This window comes from Bos indicus, chromosome 19 (genome assembly GCF_029378745.1).
Source record: "Bos indicus isolate NIAB-ARS_2022 breed Sahiwal x Tharparkar chromosome 19, NIAB-ARS_B.indTharparkar_mat_pri_1.0, whole genome shotgun sequence".
In the NCBI taxonomy this organism is placed as follows: domain Eukaryota; kingdom Metazoa; phylum Chordata; class Mammalia; order Artiodactyla; family Bovidae; genus Bos; species Bos indicus.
The window spans coordinates 22306587-22327162 of NC_091778.1; the positions used below are offsets into that span (position 1 = coordinate 22306587).

Genomic DNA, 20576 nt, shown 5'->3' on the forward strand with positions numbered 1-20576 from the left:
TTCTACGTTCTAACCTCACTGACCTTTTTTTGATTTCTTGAATAAGTTTCCTGACCTCTAAGTATTTTCTTCCCCACTCTCTCCACCCCACATTTCTCTGGTTGACTCTGACTCATCCTTCAGAGCACAATTCAAAATACCAGTTCTCCAAGGAAGCCCTCCCTTGACCACTAACCTTAAGCAGGTCAGTTTTATCTGGCCATATTCTCACAGGACGGTATGCTTTCCTCTTTTCAGAATCTATCACAATCAAAATTCATAAAGTCACTGAATAATTAGCTGTTTAATCAACTTTCTCTAGGAGAATGTAAATTTCCAAGGGAGGAACCATGTTTATAATAAGTACACTATCCCCAGCAACCAGCACAGTGTCTTAGCACGTCAGATATACTCTGTACATATCTGTTGAAAGAATAAGTGAAAGGTAACCACACACACAGGCTTCCCTGATGGCTAAGTCGGTAAAGAATCCACCTGCAATGCAGGAGACCTGGGTTCGGCCCTTGGGTTGGGAAGATGCCCTGGAGAAGCGAATGGCTACCCACTCTCGTATTTTTGCCTGGAGAATTCCATGGGCAACTGCAGATGATGACTGCAGCCATGAAATTAAAAGACACTTGCTCCTTGGAAGAAAAGCTATGACCAACCTAGACAGCATATTAAAAAGCAGAGACATTACATTGCCAACAAAGGTCCATCTAGTCAAAGCTATGGTTTTTCCAGTAGTCATGTATGAATGTGAGAGTTGGACCATAAGAAAGCTGAGTGCCAAAGAATTGATGCTTCTGAACTGTGATGTTGGAGAAGACTCTTGAGAGTCCCTTGGACTGCAAGGAGATCAAGGCAGTCAATCCTCAAGGAAATCAGTCCTGAATATTCATTGGAAGGACTGATTCTGAAGCTTCAATACTGTGGCCACCTGATGTGAAGAACTGACTCCTTGGAAAAGACCTGATGCTGGGAAAGATTGAGGGCAGGAAGAGAAGGGGACAACAGAAGATGAGATGGTTGATGGCATCACCAACTCAATGGATATGAGTTTGAGCAAGCTCTGGGAGTTGGTGATGGACAGGGAAGCCTGGCATGCTGCAGCCCATGGGGTCACAAAGAATCTGACACAACTGAGCAACTAAACTGAACTAAACCATATACACAAAACATGGAAACTCAGGTCATGCCCTTAAGGCACTGGGACCACTCAGGGCAGTGTCACTACAGCCAGTGAAGGAAATACCAAGGCAAGTTCTGCACTGCTTTTGGTGGTTTAAATAGTGCAGAATAGTTCAGGATAGACACTCAGTACCAGATCAGTGGAAAGCAAGAATCGGGTGATGGATGAAACAGGTGAAGAGGATTAAAAGGTACAAACCACCAGTTATAAATATAAGTAAGTCATGGGGATATAATATATAGCACAGGGAATAGTCCTTGTTATAATAACTTTGTATAGTGCAGAGTGTATAAAAATACTGAATCACTATGTTATACATCTGAAATTAATATTCAAAGTCAACTATACTTCAATAAATTTCTTAATTTAAAAAAGGACAATATGATAGAGTAATAAATATCTACCTTATATCTGCTTCCCAGCCAAGTTTTTCTCCCTAAAAGCAATTGCTGTTTTCCATTTTTGTATATTACCATATACAATCTAAGCATATTTAAGAATCTCAATATATTCTTTTTTCAGCTGTTTTGGTTTTGGGTTTTTTGTTTGTTTTACACAAATGATACACATACTGCTTTGTGTCCTGGTGTTGTTGCCTTGGTGGTATCATTTCACAATAGGAGATAACTTCACATTGGTTCACATGGAAACTCCATGATGGCCATTTAGGAGGTTTCTAATTTTTGCTATTATAAATGATGTTGCAATGAATAGCTTTGAATATCAATTTTTATACATATAGGAATATTTCTGGAGGATAAATTTCTCCTAGTGAAATTTTTGGAGCAAATGCTAGGGGCATTCAGAATTTTTATAGATAATTTCTAAATTATCCTCAATGGTGGCAATTTTAATTTATACCCCATCAACAATAAATAGCAATGCTGCTTCCCCTGTGATTCTGCCAACACAATGCAATTATCAAAATTTTTTGACCTTTGCCAATCTGAGAGGTAAAAAATGGAACTGGTTATGAAGACAATTGAATATCTTTACATATATTGAAGAGCCATTGGTATATCCTTTTTTGTGAAAGTCTGTTAATTACTTTTGTACATTGTTTTGTTTGTGGTCTTTTAAAAAATTATAGAACACATTATGTATTATAGAAATTAGATCTTTGTCATGTGTTGAAAATCTTTCTCCCAATGTGTTGTTTGTTTATAGGATCCTTTAATGTAGAAGTTTTGACTTCTTATATTTGAATTTATCAATGTTTCTTTTACAGTTTCTGAGTTTTGTGTCATAGTTTCTAAAAAGTCTGTCCTGCTCCAAGATTATGAAAAAAGTTTCTCCTGTATGTAATATCAATAACTTGTAATATCAATTTTTTTTTACATTTAATTCTTTGTTGTGCTGTGCTGTGCTGTGCTTAGTCACTCAATCATGGCTCCTCTGGTCCATGAGGATTCTTCAGGCAAGAATACTGAAGGGAGTTGCCATGCCCTCCTCCAGGAGATCTTCCCAACCCAGGGATCAAACCCAGGTCTCCCGCATTGCAGGCAGATTCTTTACCATCTGAGCCCTTTAATTTTCTGATTTGGCTATAATTTATTTTGTCATAAGAGTGAGGTAGAGCTGCAACTTAATTTTTCCATTTACTTACTTTTTCACTTAACATTTCAAATATAATTTCTCACAGAATTAGTTTTCATGTTTTTCATTGTAATGGATCCATTGAATTAATATTACCATAGGTTACTTAACCATCCCCTCTGTCCTACTACTAAACATATTCATTACTATGTTAGTACATATACTTTTCATTTTAAATAATCTCTTCAGAGAAAATTTTTAAGAATTAGATTTTTGGGTCAAAGAGTTTAAGCATTATTATAACTAAACTGTCAGACTGCCAGGATCTAATCAGTTTATAACCTTTACCAATACAATCAAGTAAGATGTATACATGAATATCAAGCACAAATCTTTTCCAAACAGAAAATTACACTAGGCACCATTTACATCTAAATAGCTCATAATCCAGAATCTAAAAACTTGCAGCACACTTCTACAGGAACTGACCAGCCGAAGAACTGCTATTTCCTGGGAGGAAAAAAAGAGTAAGTGAACAAATTCTTTTGGAGCAAAGGGCAATGCAGAGGCCTCTGCTGGAAAATTCTAAGACAATAACTTGGCAAATCAAGCATTACAACAGAGTGAGAAGAAGACTGCAGCATTTAAATTCAAGACCGTATTTCAAGACTGTTTCCCTCCATCCTTTCCCTCCCCAGGAATGGTTTCCCTTCCTCCTACATTCTTTCCAAGCACCTTGAGGTTCTAGGCACCATCTAACACTTCTTAGCATCTTCCATGAGCAGTCTTCTGCTTGGTTCCCTATATCAGGGCCTTCAAATTAAGTTCAAGGCCAGGAACAACCCACTCCAGTACTCTTGCCTGGCAAATACCATGGACGGAGGAGCCTGTTAGGCTGTAGTCCATGGGGTCACTAGAAGTCGGACACGACTGAGCGACTTCACTTTCACTTTTCACTTTCATGCACTGAAAGTGAAATGGCAACCCACTCCAGTATTCTTGCCTGGATAATCCCAGGGACGGGGGAGCCTGGTGGGCTGCCGTCTATGGGGTCACACAGAGTCAGACACGACTGAAGCAACTTAGCAGCAGCAGCAGCAGCAAGGCCAGGAAATATGATGTTGATTCCAAGTGGAACATCCACCCCGGCCCATGCATGCAAAGAGGGCACTTCCTCATGCAAATATATCTAGTGTATTTACAGCAGAGATGCTCAGCTTCTTTGCATCTCTCTATCATTTGCTGAAATTCACATACTACTCGCCACCTTTGTTGCTCCCCCTTCTCTATGCTGCCTCCTAGGGCTCTTTTTTTCAGAGAAGGCAATGGCACCCCACTCCAGTACTCTTGCCTGGAAAATCCCATGGACGGAGGAGCCTGGTAGGCTTCAGTCCATGGGGTCACTACGAGTCGGACACGACTAAGCGACTTCACTTTCACGCATTGGAGAAGGAAATGGCAACCCACTCCAGTGTTCTTGCCTGGAGAATCCCATGGACGGAGGAGCCTAGTGGGCTGCCATCTATGGGGTCGCACAGAGTCGGACATGACTGAAGCGACTGAGCAGCAGCAGGGCTCTTTTTAAAGAAGCATTTTAGGAGGCAAACTTCTGAAAAAATTATCTTACTGTTGTAATTTCTTCCTTTAGGATGCCCCTCTGGAAACTTGGTACAGTGTCTTGGTATGAATGCTGCTCAGACGAGAGAGGAGAGTCACAAACCTGGGGTAGGTTTCTAGTACAAGTCTGACAGGCAGCAGGCATGGTGAGTAGCTGCTTTCAGAATCAGACTTGAAATTTACTACTTACTAGATGTGACACTAAGTAAACTTCATAACTATTTTGAACTAAAATATCACCATGTTAGGCCCTTCTTGATTATCTAAATCGCAATTCTGCCTCGTTATTCTTTATTACTATTTCCCCATTTGTATTCTTCATGGCACAATCACATGTTGAAACTGAATTCTTTTTTGATTTTTATTATGTGTCTTCCCCAATGGACTGTAAGTTCCATAAGGGTAGGGTCTGACTTGTTCATCACTGGATACTCATTTCTCAGCATGGTGACTGCCACAGAGTACACTCAAGTAAGAGTAGAATAAATGAGCTCAATTTTCTTATTTGAAAACAGGGATAAATAACTACCCATATCAGAGATGTAGTATGAGAGAATACACGTAAAAACATTTAGGACAGAGTGAGGCACATGGTTCGTGCTCAACAAATGTTAAGCCACTATTTCAGTTACAGTTCTCAGAAGTCATGGCCTTTGTAACTTAACTTTCTTAATTGTAAAGTGGAAGAAAGAATGACTAGACTTCCCCTACCGCCAAAGCACACTGTGAGGTTACAAAGACATAAACAAAGACACTACGAGGAACTCAGAAGACAAGATCCACTGAGGTTAAGAATTTGTTAAGTTTACAACTCTCCCATGACATCTTAATCAGAGCCATTACTGCTCTCTCCAAGGTTAATAGTTCTTGCCTAATAGCTCTGAAATCGGGATTTCCCTCCCAGCACAGAGAAAACAGACTGGGAGAGCAAACTAAGCTGAGGAGGACTGCTTGAGCCTAACAGTGGCAGTACTCTAGAAATTCATAGAAAGAATGGAAAATCAATCTGGTTAGAAAATAGCCCTGTGATGTATCCAATTTATGGTGATAAATACTATCTTACTTCCTAAAACACAAAACTTGATTGTTATTAAGCTACCTCCTCCTCTACATTTCTAACAACAATATGTCTTTATAATATTCCAAATTCAGTCTTCAAATGCCCCCAAATCTGTAATCTTATAATTCCTCCCTAGGGAACTTCTATGAACCACTACTCTTTTTCTTTAAAGACATCTTTATTTTTAATTTTTTTTTGGCTGCGCTAGGTCTTGGTTGCTGCTTCTAGGCCTTCTCTAGTTGCAGCGAGTAGGGGTTACTTTCTAGTTGCAGGGTGCGGGCTTCTCATTGTGGTGGTTTCTCTTGTTGCGGCGTATGGGCTCTAAAGAGTGGGAGCAGTAGCTGTGGCTGGCTTAGTTTCCCTGTAGCAGGTGGAATTTTCTGTATTAGGGTTCAAACCCATGTCCTCTGTATTTGTAGGCAGATTCTTAACCACTGGACCAACAGGGAAGTCCAAAGTACTGAAGTTTTTAAAAAAATATTCATAAATTTTTATTTACTTATTTGGCTGCACACGGGGACCTTTAGTTGCAGCATGCAGGATCCAGTTCCCTAACCAAGGATCAAACCTGAGAGCTCAGAGTCTTGACTGAGGAAATCTCTACGAATCACTATTCTTAACTCTGGCTGCACAAAGAACCACCTATAGATCTTTGTAAATAATAAAAATGTTGAGCTTATCTAAGATTCACTGAACTAGGAACTTCCTAAAGTGAGATCTGTTTGTCTATATTTCTGCAAAGTTCCAAGAGTATTCTGCTGCAAAGAAAGAGTTAAGACCTACTACTCCATTTGCTCTTGACTGCCTAGCAGGAGAACAACATTCTATCCAAGGGTAAAGGCGATCCAGCACAAGGTTAAGAGCTCAAGCAGGGAGTGTCAGGCAGACTTGGGTCCCAATATCAGCATGGTCACATATCTTAGGCAAGTTTATGTCTTCTCAACTTTAAATGGGAAATACTGAAAGTACTTATGCTCAGAGACTTGGATTTTAGACTATGTAATAAGAAAATCACTTAGCACATCCAGTAAATAGTAAATGCTCAACAAATTGTCTCACTAACCTTTCAAAGGGCAGATTATTTCCAAGCTATAATTTTTTTTTTAAGTCTGTACAATTTTATTAATGAAAAACCTACAAGTCCTGCCATCTCCTGCTCTGCTTGTTCTCCTAAACCAAAACAAAGGGAAAATATACCTGATCAGGGCTTGGCCTCAGTTCATGGAAGCAGGATAACTCAGCTAGAGCTTTTATTTGGTTGATTTTATAAATTAGGCCAAGTTCTTGGTTTCTGCCTGTAGTTGTTTAACTGCTACATTCTGCATAGTCTCATGCCAGATGTCTCAAAAATATGTCTCTGGCCAAAAGAAGGACCAGAAACCAGACCAATATAAATCCAGCACAGGAAAGCAAGATGTGCTGGAAGCATCGTTTTCAGATTCCTTTAGCCAAGACACAAAACTACATGCAACTTGCAAATCAACTTGCAAATCACAGGCGCTACGGCAAATACTAAGATGAACAAGAAAAAGTTTCTGGCCTTTCAGTAGTCATTTTATGAAGTTAAATAACATATTTTACAGGTCGCTGCAAGTTAGTCATACCACAGGCCAAACCAAGGATGGTGAAGAGAAGCAAAGACAGTCAGGATGCCCACTTTTCCCTCCTCCTTCCCCCCAGAGCTGGACTATGAACTTAATTGTGCCCATAGACAAGAGTGGCATTGTCCTGACTCTGCTGAAGAGATGATGACATCAGGGAATCCTATATCTGCCTCTGCTCTCAGCAAAGATAATGTGCCAGACCCAGAAACCATCTCATTTAATTCTAACAACTCTATGAGACAGGTGCTATTGTTATACCTGTTTTACAGATGGGGGAAGTAAGGCTTAGTGAAGTGGAGTCACACAGCCAGTAAGAGTGACTTAACTATGAGCTGGGACTCTGACTCAGGCTGTTAGAATCTTAGCCTGAACTCTTTAAAGATTACATGATGCTATATATGGAATCCAGAAAAATGGTACTGATGAACCTCATTTGCAGGGCAGCGATAGAGATGCAAATGTAGAAAATGGACTTGTGGAGATGGAGTGGGGGGAAGAGAGGGTGGAACGAGTTGAGAGAGTAGCACTGACAAATGTGCACTGGCGTGTGTAAAGCAGACAGCTAGTGGGAAGCTGCTGCAAAGGGGGCTCAGCTCAGTGCTCTGTGATGACCTAGAGGGGTGGGATGATAGGGGGTGGGGGGAGGCTCAAGATGGAGAGGATATATGTATACTTATGGCTGATTCATGTTGTTGTACGGCAGAAACCAACACATTGTAAAGCAATTATCCTCCAATTAAATTTTTTTTTAAAGATTACACAATGCTTATCCCTGATTCTGGAGTTCAGAGAGGTCATCTAAAGAGCATAGCCTGATGCCTACATCAAAATCATATGGTCAAGAAGCCAGGAGAGTGGTTATCTCTAGGGGGTGAGGGCCAGAGGGTGAGTAGTGATAGGAAGGAACCAAGGAGGGGGTGATGGAGGAAGGGGAACTGGTGGAGGGGTGTAGTAATACTCAGTCTCTTGATCTAGGTCCAGGTGACACAGTTTCTTGGTGTGTTTGTAAAAACCCCAGTCTGTGAAAATTCAAGATAAACATAAAAGTACACCTTTCTGTATGTATATTTTATTTTAATAAAAATATAATTCACAAAGTGTAAAAGTGCTCTTTGATTCTTTTCTATGTCAGATCCTAGGACTGATGACTAAAGAAGAGTAAGTCTTAGTAGCCTTGTCGAAAACTTTACCCCTATTGACACAGGTTTACTAAGGATTTGACCCACCCAATTTCAGTATCTTGCTTCTCTTTTTAACAGAAGCCTAGCCAGGGAATTTCACTGAATAAAAGTTGCATTCTACCTGAGGTAGCAAATGTATACAGTGAACTCTTATTATTCCACTCCATCTTACATTTTATTCACTCTTTAGAGGTTACAAATGTCATAGATTGGAGCTCTGACTGGAGGTAAAAAAAATTAGCATAGCTAGAGTTAAAACAGTGGTTCTAAATCCTTCCCTAGTGGCTCAGCTGGTAAAGAATCTGCCTGCAATGCAGGAGACCTGGGTTCAATCCCTGGTTGAAAAGATCCCCCAGAGAAGGGAATGGCAACCCACTCCAGTATTCCTGCCTGGAGAATTCTGTGGACAGAGGAGCCTGACAGCCTACAGTCCATGGGATTGCAGAGTCGGACATGACTGAGAGACTAACACTTTCACTTTCATTTTCACAATCCTGGATTCATATTAGAATAATCCTGGAAGCCTTTAAAAAATACCAATATCTGGGTCCCACTCAGAGATCCTGGTTTAACTGGAATGAGGTAAGACCCTGTTATTAAATTATTTTAAAAGGTCACCAGATGATTCTAACATGCAGCCAAGATGAGAGCCACTGAGTTAAACTATAAAGCTAATTTTTAAAGTAGCCTTTGTACCGAAGATTACTACAAATCTCATTTCTCTTCAAATCACTTAAGACTTTAAAAAAAGAAAAGCTGAACATTAGTTCTCATTTGTTATTCTAGGATAAAAACAGTTGAGATATGCCTTATTCTGGAACAACAACAACAAAAATTATCATAGGCTTTCTACTGGCATAATGATTTGGATCAGAGCCCCTCCAAGGGAGAAAAATAGGAATACTGTTCATGGTGAAGCTGTTTCTGCCACTAGCAAGACTTTTAACCTGTTTTCTGACCAGGTGCTCTAGTCAGCAATCTCTTCGCTATGCAGCAGAAGTGAGGCAGAAAAAACGCAAATCATTCTGAACTCTGGTCAGACAGCTGTTCGCTGTTGGCTAACTGGCCATTTGAAACTCGTAATAAAACCCACACTGCCTTAGCAATGAATTTCCCTTTTTAAATTCTTTTTACATTTGTGTGTGTTGGCTAGTGAAATGGTGTTTCTGCAAGTGAGTCTGAAAAAGAAATAAAACACACACACAGTACAGGGAGCTGAAAGGAAGAGGGTAAACACAAATCATCAGAAATGACCAGATACACATGCTCGCTGGCCCACATACCATCATCCTTTCCATCCAACCAGTTTGTTATCACTGTAGCTGTAGGTTTATCTACAAACATCTTGTTTGTGCTCATAATTTCTAGAGATTTAGAAAAGTAGATTTCTTAGCAATTTCCAGTTCTCCCCTCCTAAGTGTAGTTTTACTTTCTAAGCCAACAAATCATTCATTAATTTTATCATTCTATACACCATATTCTGGGCTTCCCTGGTGGCTCAGCAGTAAAGAATCCCACCTGCAATGAAGGAGACAAACGTTCAATCCCTGGGTTGGGAAGATCCCCTGGAGAAGGAAATGGCAACCCACTCCAGCATTCTTGCTTGGGAAATCCTATGGACAGAGGAACCTGGCAGGACACAGTCCATGGGGTCAGAAAGAGTTGGACATGACTTAGCAACTAAACACCACCACCACCATATTCTAAGACTTAAAACATACATGAAAACTAGGATGCTTCCAAAGAAACCTGAAGATTAAGACTCCTATCTTCAAACCATAGGCTGGCTACTTATTTGAACCAGGCTTTATCTTAATACTAATAACTTATTAATATTCGATAATCCTTCATCTTGAATTTAGTATTAGCCAAGTTAAATATTCTCTCTCTCCCAAAGCAATTCTCTTACCCTACTGCATGTGAAAACCTCTGTAGATGTTGCCACTAGAAGGGTACTGTTATATTCTGAGACACCTGCCCCACCGTAGAAGAGAATGCAAACCTAAAGTTTAAAAATGTAAAGTATTCTAAACAAAGGGAGAAAAATCAAATCAATAAAATTAGAAATGAAAATGGAGAGATCACAATAGACAACACAGAAATACAAAGAATCATAAGAGACTACTATCAGCAATTATATGCCAATAAAATGGACAATTTGGAAGAAATGGACAAATTCTTAGAAAACTACAACTTTCCAAAACTGAACCAGGAAGAAATAGAAAATCTTCACAGACCCATCACAAGCACAGAAATTGAAACTATAATCAGAAACCTTCCAGCAAACAAAAGCCCAGGTCCAGAGGGCTTCACAGCTGAATTCTACCAAAAATTTAGAGAAGACCTACTCTTCCAGAAAATTGCAGAGGAAGGTAAACTTCCAAACTCATTCTGTGAGGCCACCATCACCCTAATACCAAAACCTACAAAGATGCCACAAAAAAAGAAAACTACAGGCCAATATCACTGATGAACATAGATGCAAAAATCCTTAACAAAATTCTAGCAATCAGAATCCAATAACACATTAAAAAGATCATGGAGAAGGCAATGGCAACCCACTCCAGTATTCTTGCCTGGAGAATCCCAGAGACCGGGGAACCTGGTGGGCTGCTGTCTATGGGGTCACACAGAGTCGGACACGACTGAAGCGACTTAGCAGCAGCAGGGATTTGTTGGTTTAATTTTACTTGAATATCTTATTAATCTGCATGTGCACTACTAAGGTACCTAAAAAACTCGGTATGATTAGGGTTTGCATTACCAATTTTCTGTTTTGGAAAAAACTTTCCTCAAATGTAAGATCAATGCATGATCATTACAAATCAGTTGTATTTAACCTAGAAAATAAAAGCGTCCTATAATTTTATCCTAGTTAAGAATATAATCCTCTTTTTTAACATGTACTGATCTTCCCCCTTGTTCATAAGAATGTGGTCATATTCTGTATTTTCCAATTTGCTTTTTCATGTGATCCAAAGTTATTTCCTATCATTTTATTTTAAAGACTATATTATACAAATGAACTTAACTAAGCTGCTATTGACAGACATTTGGGTTTTTCCCAGTTTTACCCAATACAAACCAAGTTAAAATAAACATCCTATGTATGTTACTATATATTTAATGAGTAGATTTAGGGTGGATCCCCAGATCTGGTATTGCTTGGGCAAAGGGCATGAACAATCTAAACTTCCTCTCCAAACCAACCCCATTAATAGATCTCCTCTTTGCCAAACTGTAGTATCATCCAAACTTTACCTCATAGTTGGGAGGGTGGGAGTAGAAATAACTGTTTACTTTAATGTTCTTTACCATCTTACTGAATCCTAAAAACTCTTTGTATACTGGTATTCCTAGCCATTTATCTGATAAGAAGGCAAATATTTCACTCATTAGCTGTATGTATTTTAATTCAACTCATGGCATTTTCAACATGTAGTATTTTCAATTTTCATGTAATAAAAAATTTCAATTTCTTAAAAAAAACAAAAAGATCATACACCATGACCAAGTGGGCTTTATCCCAGGGATGCAAGGATTCTTTAATACCCGCAAATCAATCAATGTAATACACCACATTAACAAATTGAAAAATAAAAGCCATATGATTATCTCAATAGATGCAGAGAAAGCCTTTGACAAAATTCAACATCCATTTATGATAAAAACTCTCCAGAAAGCAGGAATAGAAGGAACATACCTCAACATAATAAAAGCTATATATGACAAACCCACAGCAAACATTATCCTCAATGGTGAAAAATTGAAAGCATTTCCCCTAAAGTCAGGAACAAGACAAGGGTGCCCACTTTCACCATTACTATTCAACATAGTTTTGGAAGTTTTGGCCACAGCAATCAGAGCAGAAAAAGAAATAAAAGGAATCCAGATTGGAAAAGAAGAAGTAAAACTCTCACTGTTTGCAGATGACATGATCCTCTACATAGAAAACCCTAAGACTCCACCAGAAAATTACTGGAGCTAATCAATGACTATAGTAAAGTTTCAGGATATAAAATCAACACACAGAAATCCCTTGCATTCCTATACACTAATAATGAGAAAGTAGAAAGAGAAATAAGGAAACAATTCCATTCACCATTGCAACAAAAAGAATAAAATACTTAGGAATATATCTACGTAAAGAAACTAAAGACCTATATATAGAAAACTATAAAACACTGGTGAAAGTGGACACTAATAGATGGAAAAATACACCATGTTCATGGATCGGAAGAATCAATATAGTGAAAATGAGTATACTACCCAAAGAAATTTATAGATTCAATGCAATCCCTATCAAGCTACCTACGGTATTTTTCACAGAGCTAGAACAAATAATTTCACAATTTGTAAGGAAATACAAAAAACCTCAAATAGCCAAAGCAATCTTGAGAAAGAAGAATGGAACTGGAGGAATCAACCTGCCTGACTTCAGGCTCTACTACAAAGCCACAGTCATCAAGACAGTTTGGTACTGGCACAAAGACAGAAATATAGATCAATGGAACAAAATAGAAAGCCCAGAGATAAATCTATGCACCTATGGACACCTTATCTTTGACAAAGGAGGCAAGAATATACAATGGAGAAAAGACAATCTCTTTAACAAGTGTTTCTGGGAAAACTGGTCAACCACTTGTAGAAGAATGAAACTAGAACACTTTCTAACACCATACACAAAAATAAACTCAAAATGGATTAAAGATCGAAACGTAAGACCAGAAACTATAAAACTCCCAGAGGAGAACATAGGCAAAACACTCTCCGACATAAATCACAGCAGGATCCTCTATGACCCACCTCCCAGAATATTGGAAATAAAAGCAAAAATAAACAAATGGGACCTAATTAAAATTAAAAGCTTCTGCACAACAAAGGAAACTATTAGCAAGGTGAAAAGACAGCCTTCAGAATGGGAGAAAATAATAGCAAATGAAGCAACTGACAAAGACGTAATCTCAAAAATATATAAGCAATTCTTGCAGCTCAATTCCAGAAAAATAAACGACCCAATCAAAAAATGGGCCAAAGAGCTAAACAGACATTTCTCCAAAGAGGACATACAGATGGTTAACAAACACATGAAAAGATGTTCAACATCACTCCTTATCAGAGAAATGCAAATCAAAACCACAATGAGGTACCATTTCACAGCAGTCAGAATGGCTGTGATCCAAAAGTCTACAAGCAATAAATGCTGGAGAGGATGTGGAGAAAAGGGAACCCTCTTACACTGTTGGTGGGAATGCAAACTAGTACAGCCACTATGGCGAACAGTGTAGAGATTCCTTAAAAAACTGGAAATAGAACTGCCTTATGACCCAACAATCCCACTGCTGGGCATACACACTGAGGAAACCAGAATTGAAAGAGACACATGTACCCCAATGTTCATCACAACACTGTTTATAATAGCCAGGACATGGCAGCAACCTAGATGTCCATCAGCAGATGAATGGATAAGAAAGCTGTGGTACATATACACAATGGAGTATTACTCAGCCATTAAAAAGAATACATTTGAATCAGTTCTAATGAGGTGGATGAAACTGGAGCCTATTATACAGAGTGAAGTAAGCCAGAAGGAAAAACACCAATACAGTATACTAACACATATATATGGAATTTAGAAAGATGGTAACGACAACCCTGTATGCGAGACAGCAAAAGAGACACAGATGTATAGAACAGACTTTTGGACTCTGTGGGAGAGGGAAAAGTAGGATGATTTGGGAGAATGGCATTGAAACATGTATAATATCATATAAGAAATGAATCGCCAGTCCAGGTTCAATGCAGGATACAGGATGCTTGGGGCTGGTGCACTGGGATGACCCAGAGGGATGGTACGGGGAGAGAGGTGGGAGGAGGGGTTCAGGATGGGGAACACGTGTACATCCGTGGTAGATTCATGTTGATGTATGGCAAAACCAACACAATATTGTAAAGTAAAAAAAAAAAAAATGTAAAGTATTCTAAACCAAATAGTTTTTACATTTTAGATTTTTCTTTCTTTTCATCTGCCTTCTTCACATTCAATTCTAGAGTGTAGCTTTCCTTTTCTTTCTTTAACAACAAAAAGCTAACACCTCTCCCTTTTACTGGGCTATTCAAACACAAAATGTGTTTTGATTGCACACAGGGAAAATGCATTCCCTCCAAGGATATAATATCCAAGCAAAGGAGTATCCATCCCTCTTCCAGCCTGGTAGGGTAGGGGAGGAGTCAGAAGAGCACAGAAAGGAGACAAAGAATTAAGTTGTATTCTTAGGAGATAAACTAACACAAGCATTTTCCTGACCTATAGGCTAGGGAAGAAATAACCCTACAATGGGGATGAATCCAGTTGTTTCAGCTTAAGCCCACAATCACCATAACTGGAAACCCGGGTCAGGCAGAGCTCTTTTCCTTCAAGGCAGGAGAGCAGTAGGTATGAGGATGGGAAACGAAGAGAACCCTCAGGAGTCTTCAGGGGCTGCTGCAGCCACCAGTACCCAACCTGCTCTAGTCCCTGTTTACGTTCTTTCTTATCTGGAGCCAAAGTGAAACTCCTGCTGCCTGGGCCAGTGTCTTCTTCCTTTGTGACCTCTTTCAGTCACAGGTTCACCGTGCTCTAGGGCAGGCAGTCCCTCTTCCCATTATGGAGGCCTCCAGCGACCCTGTGCATAGCAGAGGCAGAATTAGCTGCTGATGCTTCTACCCTGTTTCTGGTTCCCTGGAGGCTGAGTGATGCCAGGGAAGGGGCAGAGGTCTCTCTACATTCCTCTCCTCTCTTTCATGAAACCCTCAGGCGATGTCAGGCAGCCCTCTTCCAAGCCCTCATCCCTCTCTGCCTCCAGCCAAATCTCCTTCCACTCACCCACAGATCTCTTTTCTTCTCCCCATGTATTGCATTTCCATGAATACCATGAGACTAATCTGTTGAACGGTAGATGATACATTCTCCTAGAGTAAATTCTTTTTAATTTCCACTTTATTGGGGGTATAATTGACAAATAAAATTGTAAGCTATTTAAAGTGTACACTGTGGTGATTTATATATGAATACATTGTGAAACGATTCCCCTCATCTGGTTAATACTTTATATATATATATATATATTAGTATTGGTGAGTATACATAAGTAATATATATGTATATATACAGGTTATATATATATATATATATATATACATTAGTGAGAACCTTTAAGTTCTGCTCTTTTAGCAATTTCAATTATACAATGTTAACTACTGTCACCATGTTTTACATTCGATTCTCAGACCTTATTTACCTTGTAGCTGTATGTTTGCTCTTACGGTAGATTTGATATTTTATGCCTAACTCCCACAGCCTTGGGACTGGGAATTTGTACATAAGAATCAATCAAAACTTGGTGAATGAATGAATCCATGCGTAAGTAAAGGAATGAATATAGCTGACCAAAGTTCATATTTCTGTTATCCCAAGGTTGACTGAAAAAGTTCTTTATCTTCTACTTTTCATTACAAGTTAACTTCTATTTCAAATAGTTACCAAGATCCCTACCATTTTCTTTGAAGAAAATCCAAAGTGGGGATTTCAGTCAGTTTGCTCTGCAAATAATTTTGCTTTAGAGTTTAAACCTTCATACTGGGAAGGACCTTTTCAATCTCCTTTGATGTGAAGAGTGGGAATGGGAAGGTTAAAAAAATAAAAAATGTGGGAAATACTCCTTGAACAAACAAAACAGGAGGATCCAGTACCTTCACAGGTGAAGCCAGTCAAGTACATGAAACCAGTTTTGCCTCCCGGAGAGGCAACAAACCTGACTTAAATGACTGAAAGTTCTGGCAATAAAATCAAGCAATGGGGCAACTAAGCCCATTTGCCACAACAACTGAGGTCAGCATGCTCTAGGGTCGTTGAACTTGTGACTACCGAGCGCATGTGCCCTACAGCCCGCCCACCACAGCTAGAGAGTAGCCTTCGCCCTCCATAACCTGAGCAAGCCCGCTTGCAGCACCGAAGACCCAGCACAGCCAAAAATAAATAAATGAATAAATATTTTTAAAAATCAAGCAATCCAGAGTAATTTGCAAATACATATATCCATCTAATTTTTTCTAATAGAGAAAACTATTAAAACTAGAATCTTTTCCCTACATGTCCAACTTCATAAAAATCTTTATGTGGACTGCCATGCACTGATCTCTGTAAGACAAAAATCAGCCAAAACAAGAAGGATTAAAAGCATCCTCAGTCCAAGTGCAGAGGACCCCACTGCAGACTGAACCAAATAAATCTTGTAGGATACTACATGTAAGGAGACCAGTACACGTTCCATCACTGATGATGCTGCCTGCCGATAATGTGCGCACTGACGGCTGCCAGCTAAGATCTGATGTCAGTGCTGCTCCTGCTTATCGCACAACACTAGGCAAAGAATATAACCTTTCCACCCTCAGTCTGTCATCTCCTACGTGTAGATAATAAATGAGTGTTCATGTGAATTCATTAATGTTTTCAAGTCCTAGGGAAGTGAGTTATTAGTGAGTCACAGCAACTGACTTCGTGCCATTTCAGACTCTTCATCAGTGCGGAATGAAGTGCAACCAGATGAATCAACATAATGGTTGAACAAGGTCCTAAACCAATGATCACCTTCACTGTGCCATGAAGGTGAAGTAAAGACAGTTTAAAGCAGACACTACTATGCTGGTATACTTGATAGGCACAACTTCAAGACAGAGTTTCCATTGGTGAAACTTTAACAATACTTATAGAATATCTACTATGCACAATAAGCATTCTGGAATAGACAGAATCCAGATTTATGATAGAGGTTTGTAAAACCTAGTTTGAACTATGGCTTGCAAAGGCAGTTATCTTACTGAAAGCAATATGTAGTCGACTTAAGTCATTCTCTAACTTCAGCCTGATTCCGTGGGTAATTTGCGATAATCAGAAAACTATGCTGGGGATCAGATGTTGTTCAGTGGCTAAGTCACGTCCAACTCTGTGTGACCTCATGGGCTGTAGCAGGCCAGGCTCCAGATGAGATCAATACAATTTATAATACCTCATGAAATGTAGTTAGATAGTTCTAAGTTCGAGATGATCTGGCTGACTCTCTAGGATTTATAACACTACTTTGTCTTAAAGTTATCAACAGCCAGGATATGTTAGGTCTTTGTATGTGGGGAATAAGGGTCCAGTGGCAGCACCAATACCAGCTGTCACAGGGAAAAGACCAAAAAAAAAATGTGAAAAACCCACAAAAACAACCACATTCCTTAGTGAAGAAGACTTACTTAAGGTTCCAGGGTACAGCATTTATCTACTTCGATAGATATGCTTTGAGGGGAGATTATTACACATACACATATACCAGACTGTTTATACATATGCTCATTCCAAGTCACTTATTTGCCTTCCCAAGCTATTTGGCTGAGTTAGGCCAAACAGATAAAGATAAAATAATTGGCACTATCTCAGCTGCACTGAAGAGCCATATTTACTCTAAAAACTTTCACCTGAATCACCAAAGGCTGTAGAAAGACAAATACCTACGTACATTGGAATCACTAAAGATTTCTGAGTCTTCACATTCACAGCAAAGTAATGCTGTGGATTCACTGTCTTCCAGGTGAGAGCTCTGCAACACAAACGAGATTATTTCAGAGATCCAGATACTGGGGCCATAGCATGAGGAGAAAGGCCAGCAGAAATCACTGAGTTGCTGTTAGCTCATAGGTGAAAAGCTGATTCTGATTAGTAATGGCTGTTTTGGAGAGAATAAAGCCAACAAGGTGATTGGTTAGGAAAAGTGAGGCATGTTGGATTAGCTGAAGCATTTTCTGTGGTTTCCAACTGGGCCATGGGATGTCCTTTTTCTGTAAAGATGTTGCTACTAACCCTTCAGAGTATGTACTCTGGACTTCTTCCAGAACAGGGTAGGTTTGTGTTCACTTGTCCTCATATTCAAAGGTATGTATTCAATGACTGTTTAGAGACAGGCTTTCGAATGTAACAGCGCACAATTAGGGGTTCGAACCACTAGCCTAGCCAGCCTCATTAGTCCTCTGCTAACAAGTGTTTATAAGGAGAGCCAAAACACATGCCCTAGCCAAGTCCTACTGATATATGCCAGAAAACAATTTAAAACCTTTCTTCCACTCTCCAATCTCTTTTTCAAAATCTGTCTAGAAGACAGATAAGAAAAATGAGACAAAGGGGTGAAACAATTAGCTGGTAACACAAGAGAATTTTCCCTTATGACTAAAAGGAGCACACACACACAAAAGCTCCAATTGTGACCCATTGCTGCTGCTGCTGCTAAGTTGCTTCAGTCCTGTCTGACTCTGTGCGACCCCATAGACAGCAGCCCACCAGGCTCCCCCGTCCCTGGGATTCTCCAGGCAAGAACACTGGAGTGGGTTGCCATTTCCTTCTAAGTTTCTTCTAATATTTGCTGTTTGGGTAACAGCTACTGGCAACTTGAGTTATCCCTACATAGAGACGTATACACTTATGTCATCAAAACTTCATACTACTATATGATGTACCAATCTCACTTCTGGGTACAAATCCAAAAGAATAGAAATCAGGGTCTTGAAGAGATGTCTGCATCTTATTTTAAATGTTCTTACCACAAAACAAACAATAAAACTCCTAGGAGCCTAAGGAAACTTTTGGAGTTAATAGATATTTTTATTACCTTGATTATCCAATGATGATTTTCATGGATGTATGCACATGTCCAAACTCATCAAATTGGATATGTTAACTATGTTGAGTTTTTTTGTATATCAATCAGACCTCAATAAGTCTATTAAACAAGCAAAAAAAAAAAAAATTGTCACTATCTGTGGCTGAAGCTTAATCATACACAACTACTTTATGGCTATCATGGTTGACTGATATTTTGTATTTTCAAAGCTGAGACTGTTTCGACTCGTAGAATACCTGCAGAGATGAGTTTCAGAGTGCAGATAAACAGAGTAAAGTTCAGAGTTCCTACTTCTGGTAACTTCCTTCTGTTTTATTTCCTTCTTATCTTTTCCTACCCTGATCCTTTGCCTACTTTTGGGTTTTGTCCTTACAACCAAGTCTCATATTCCATTTCTCCTCTTTTCCTCTTTCAGAAAGTAAACAAACAATTAAATATTTAAAATCATTTTTAGGTCTTGCAAATGCAAAGTCTCTTTCTTATTCCCTTGCATTTTGGAGGAGGAGAAAATGAGAATATTTATTCTCCTTTGTCTTAAAAAAAAAATCAGTCTACAAAATATGTGACTACTTCTGAAAGTCATATTAGAAAAGCTAATGCATTAATAAATAACAAACAAAATATCTGAAGGAAAAAGGCAGAGATCAAAGCTGCTTTCAATTCTCCCAAATTCCTTATATCACAACAGATATAGATGATATCAAGCATATCAAACATGGTTTGTCACTATCGAGAGAGAAAAGTACACATTCAGTTCAGTTCAGTTCAGTCGCTTAATTGTGTCCGACTCTTTGCGACCCCATGAATCGCAGCACGCCAGGCCTCCCTGTCCATCACCAACTCCCAGAGTTCACCCAAACTCATGTGCATCGAGTCAGTGATGCCATCCAGCCATCTCATCCTCTGTCGTCCCCTTCTCCTCCTGCCCCCAATCCCTCCCAGTATCAGGGTCTTTTCCAATGAGTCAGCTCTTCGTGTGAGGTGGCCAAAGTACTGGAGTTTCAGCCTCAGCATCAGTCCTTCCAATGAACACCCAGGACTGGTCTCCTTTAGGATGGACTGGTTGGATCTCCTTGTAGTCCAAGGGACTCGCAAGAGTCTTCTCCAACACCACAGTCCAAAAGCATCAATTCTTTGGCGCTCAGCTTTCTTCATAGTCCAACTCTCACATCCATACATGACCACTGGAAAAACCATAGCCTTTAATCCTAATTACACTAGTTGACGACTTTTAGGTTTTCATTCTTGTATATATTGCAGCATGGTTACATGAGCTCTTCCAAAATGACCTTTCAAGAAAGAGGTTCTTTTATAAAAAATGGACTACTGGTCATAAAAAAACTGAATTTCTGCCATTTGTAACTACATGGATAGACCTGGGGTGTATCATGTTTAGTAAAATAAGTCAGACAGAGAAAGACAAATATTGCATATAACAAAACAGAAACAAACTCACAGATATAGAAAACAAACTAGAAGATACCAGTAGAGAGAGGGAGGGGAGGGGCCAGATAGGAATATGGGATTAAGAGTACAGACTACCATGTATAAAGTAGATAAGCAACAAGGATATATTGTACACCACAGGGAAATATTGTCAGCACTGTGTAATAACTTTAAAGGAGTATGAGCTATAAAAGTATCGAATCACTATGCTATACATCTGACACTAATATTGTAAATCAAATAAATTTCTATATTAAAAAAGTA

The 20576-nt window shown here is 39.2% G+C and overlaps 1 protein-coding gene across 3 annotated transcripts in view; it reads right to left on the reverse strand.

Annotated features, from left to right (window-relative positions):
* Window positions 1-20576, reverse strand: part of SSH2 (slingshot protein phosphatase 2) — a 246552-nt gene that overhangs the window by 161795 nt on the left and 64181 nt on the right. For 2 of the 3 annotated variants that reach the window (XM_019980924.2, XM_019980923.2), the window contains exon 2: window positions 17712-17792. The exons of the other annotated variant lie outside the window; for it this stretch is intronic. In XM_019980924.2, coding sequence (XP_019836483.2) covers window positions 17712-17792 — 81 coding nt within the window. The remainder of the gene's footprint in view (window positions 1-17711; window positions 17793-20576) is intronic. 3 annotated transcript variants of the gene reach the window in all.